This window comes from Anopheles bellator, chromosome 2 (genome assembly GCF_943735745.2).
Source record: "Anopheles bellator chromosome 2, idAnoBellAS_SP24_06.2, whole genome shotgun sequence".
NCBI classification, from domain to species: Eukaryota; Metazoa; Arthropoda; class Insecta; order Diptera; family Culicidae; genus Anopheles; species Anopheles bellator.
The window spans coordinates 29,667,284-29,670,267 of record NC_071286.1 but is presented as its reverse complement, the minus strand read 5'-3'; the positions used below and the strand labels follow the sequence as shown (position 1 = coordinate 29,670,267).

Genomic DNA, 2,984 nt, shown 5'->3' with positions numbered 1-2,984 from the left:
AAAGCTGAAGAAGAAGCTAAGCAAAAGGCTGAACAGGAAATTAAGAAGCAGGCTGAAGAAGAAGAAGCTAAAAGGAAAAAAGAGCAAGATGCTAAGCAGAAGGTTGAAGAAGAAATTAAGAAGGCTGAAGCAGCAAAGAAAAAGACAGAGCAGGAAGCAAAGAAGAGGGCTGAAGAAGAAGATAAGAAGAAGGTTGAAGAAGAAGCTAAGAAACAGGCTGAAGAGAAAGCTAAGAAACAGGCTGACGAGGAAGTCAAAAAGAAAAAGGAACAAGAAGCCAAGCAGAAGTCTGAAGAAGAAATTAAGAAGAAGGCTGAAACAGCTCAGAAGAGAGCAGAACAAACAGTTCAGAAAATGGCTGAAGAAGATGCGAAAAAGAAATTCCATGATGGAGCTGACAGGGCAACTAAAGAGAAAATCGACCAGGAACAAAATAAGAAAACTAGAAATGGGGAAAAAAACCAGACAGAGGATGAAGCGAAGGCAACAGCAAAAGGCTCACGAAAGGACTATCGCCAAGAAGAATTAACACAGAATACTAAGCGAGCTGAGACAAGTACTAACAAAACGGAGAAAGAGGCCACGGTTTCGGCTAGCAAGAGTACTAGAACCGAGGCCGAGGCAATTGTTGATCGCAAAGAACAAGCAGAATATGAGATCAAACCGAGGGTTACCCCAAACAATGGAGACGGTCCACTTAACATACTCTTAACATCTTTCCAAGAGTTACTTCTAGAAATCAAAAGAATATTCGTCACCGAGCACATTAGGAATGAGTTCCACAGTGTTGTTAGCAACGTTAAATCTAACATGATGGCTTCCAAGCAGTCGGATCTCGGTGATGACTTATCTCTCAAGAAGCACCTTCATTTTTCTATTGAACATCTGCTTAGTATTCTTTCCAAGCACGAGCTTAAGTTGTATTCCTCCGCAACCATAAACATCATGGAAAGCAGTGTGCTTCAAACGCTGGATTTATTCGAAGAGCTGCTCCGGCATGACAATATGGCTACTTCACAACAGTTCAAAAACATTGCTTCAATTCACAAATCCATAGTGGCTCTATTGGCTGACATACGACAATGCATTTATCAAAAGAAATCTGCTACTGCCGACACTGACACTGCTGCATGCAAGACAGTGGTCGAGCTTCAACTTCTTCAGAAGGATATTGAGTACATAAAGTTGAACACCGATGTGCACAGGGATGTGACATCGCGGTCAATTGAGTCCTATTTTGGCCAAGTTTGCGAAACATTAACTCTCCTACACTCTTCCATTGTGGCAACAGTGGACAAACCAAACTATTCTACCAGCGTTAATCTGCTACTTCCTCTTGTTCCTCACGTACATGATGTGGTGCAAGATTTACCGGCTCGCAGTGTCTCGGGCAGCGAAATTGTAACTCCAGGTTTGAGGCACAGCTTGAGACAATTGTACCGTGTGGTTTCATCAGCGGCGCAACAGCACTCGGCCAGAGTGCGCAATGAACGCGAAGTGGCAATCGTGGAAGAGATTAGGCGGCATTTATTAGCTCTAGACCGGGGTTTGAAAAGTTTCCTAGACTTGTGCAGCAAGACGGAAACGCAGAAGGAGCTCCTAGAAACGATTAGGAAAAATTTGAACACGCTTAAAGCGGACGCACGTAATTTCAGGGCTCAATGTCCCGTTAGCGCGCTACCTGAGAAAGATGATCTGTTGCTGGCCGCTTTTGAGCTGGTTATCGAAAGACTGGCCCTCAATCCTCTTCAGCTAGATTCGATAGACTACCTTCGGCTACTCGGCGACTCATTGGCGCAGTTCTCTGGCCTCATGCGAAGACTTAGCGCCGGTCCAGCGGTTTCCGATTGGTTGCTACGTTATCAGTTGCAGTTGTTGAAAATCTTTGACACCATCGAGTTTTGTCTCAGCGAGGAGCAGTTTATCGTCATTGGCAGCAAGGAAAAGTACTGCAAAACAAGCACCCAAGAGGCCATCCATGCTGCCAAGCAGTTGATTACGCATTACAAAATTACGAGCGAGCAGAATGCGTCCACGAGGAAAGAGTCGGACCAGTCCCGACACATTCAGCGTCAAGGTTTGACTGATACGGTGAACCATACCTCATCCTCAGAAGTGCGGTCCAGTTCCCAAGCGACTGCTCAAAGAGCCATCCATGAGGGTGGCCAACGTAGGCCACACTCACAGCATCACCTCGCTGGGCGACATGCCCGGACCAGGAGCCCGCTTAGCTTTACCGACGAGTACCCCGATCGCACGCCGCGAAGCTCGTCGCGGTGCAGCCTAGGAGCACTGCCGTCTAAGCGAGGACCGTCGTTTGCGGTGTACCTGAAAAATGTGTTCATCGAACGAGACCACGGCTTCAAGCTGCTGTGCGTGGTGCTAGACGCGGAGATCGACGTACGGTGGACGAAGGATGCGATCGAACTGCTCCCATCGGCCCGGTACCGGATTCAGCAGAAGAATGGCCTAATTACCCTGCAGGTTGAGCACGCCGACTACGAAGACTCGGGCGTCTATGCGTGCCATGTTTTCAACAACTATGGCCAATCGTTCAATAAGTGCACGGTCGAGGTGTACGACACCAGCGATGATATCATCTGCCCGTCATTCAGCATACCGCGCAACATGGGTAAGTGCTGTTTGCTTTCTATTTTTACCCCATGATGATTTGTTCAACGATCACACACCTCTCTCTCTCTCTCGGAAGCCGCTGCCCGCCTGCAGATATGCCGACCATGCTTATAGCCATAAGTGAATCGCTTTGTACTAAATTTATCGTAACTTTGGTCAACACCCAAAGCCTAACGTGTGTGCGAAGCAGACGGTCGAAGCGCGTGTGGGGCGATCGGTTCGGTAAAGTTGCCTCACGAATCGAAGGCTTAAACATGGGTTTATTAGATTCTTTAAGCGGCACAACACAAAAGCATTGTCGGGCAGCAAACACTCGATTGGCAGTAGTCCCCTGGGGTTGGCCAATCCAG

General features: G+C 47.5%; 1 protein-coding gene across 1 annotated transcript in view; it reads left to right on the top strand.

The window, feature by feature from the left end:
- Positions 1 to 2,984, top strand: part of LOC131210723 (plectin-like) — a 16,693-nt gene that overhangs the window by 528 nt on the left and 13,181 nt on the right. The window contains exon 2 of the mRNA XM_058204007.1: positions 28 to 2,632. Within this exon, the coding sequence (XP_058059990.1) occupies positions 28 to 2,632 (2,605 nt within the window). The remainder of the gene's footprint in view (positions 1 to 27; positions 2,633 to 2,984) is intronic.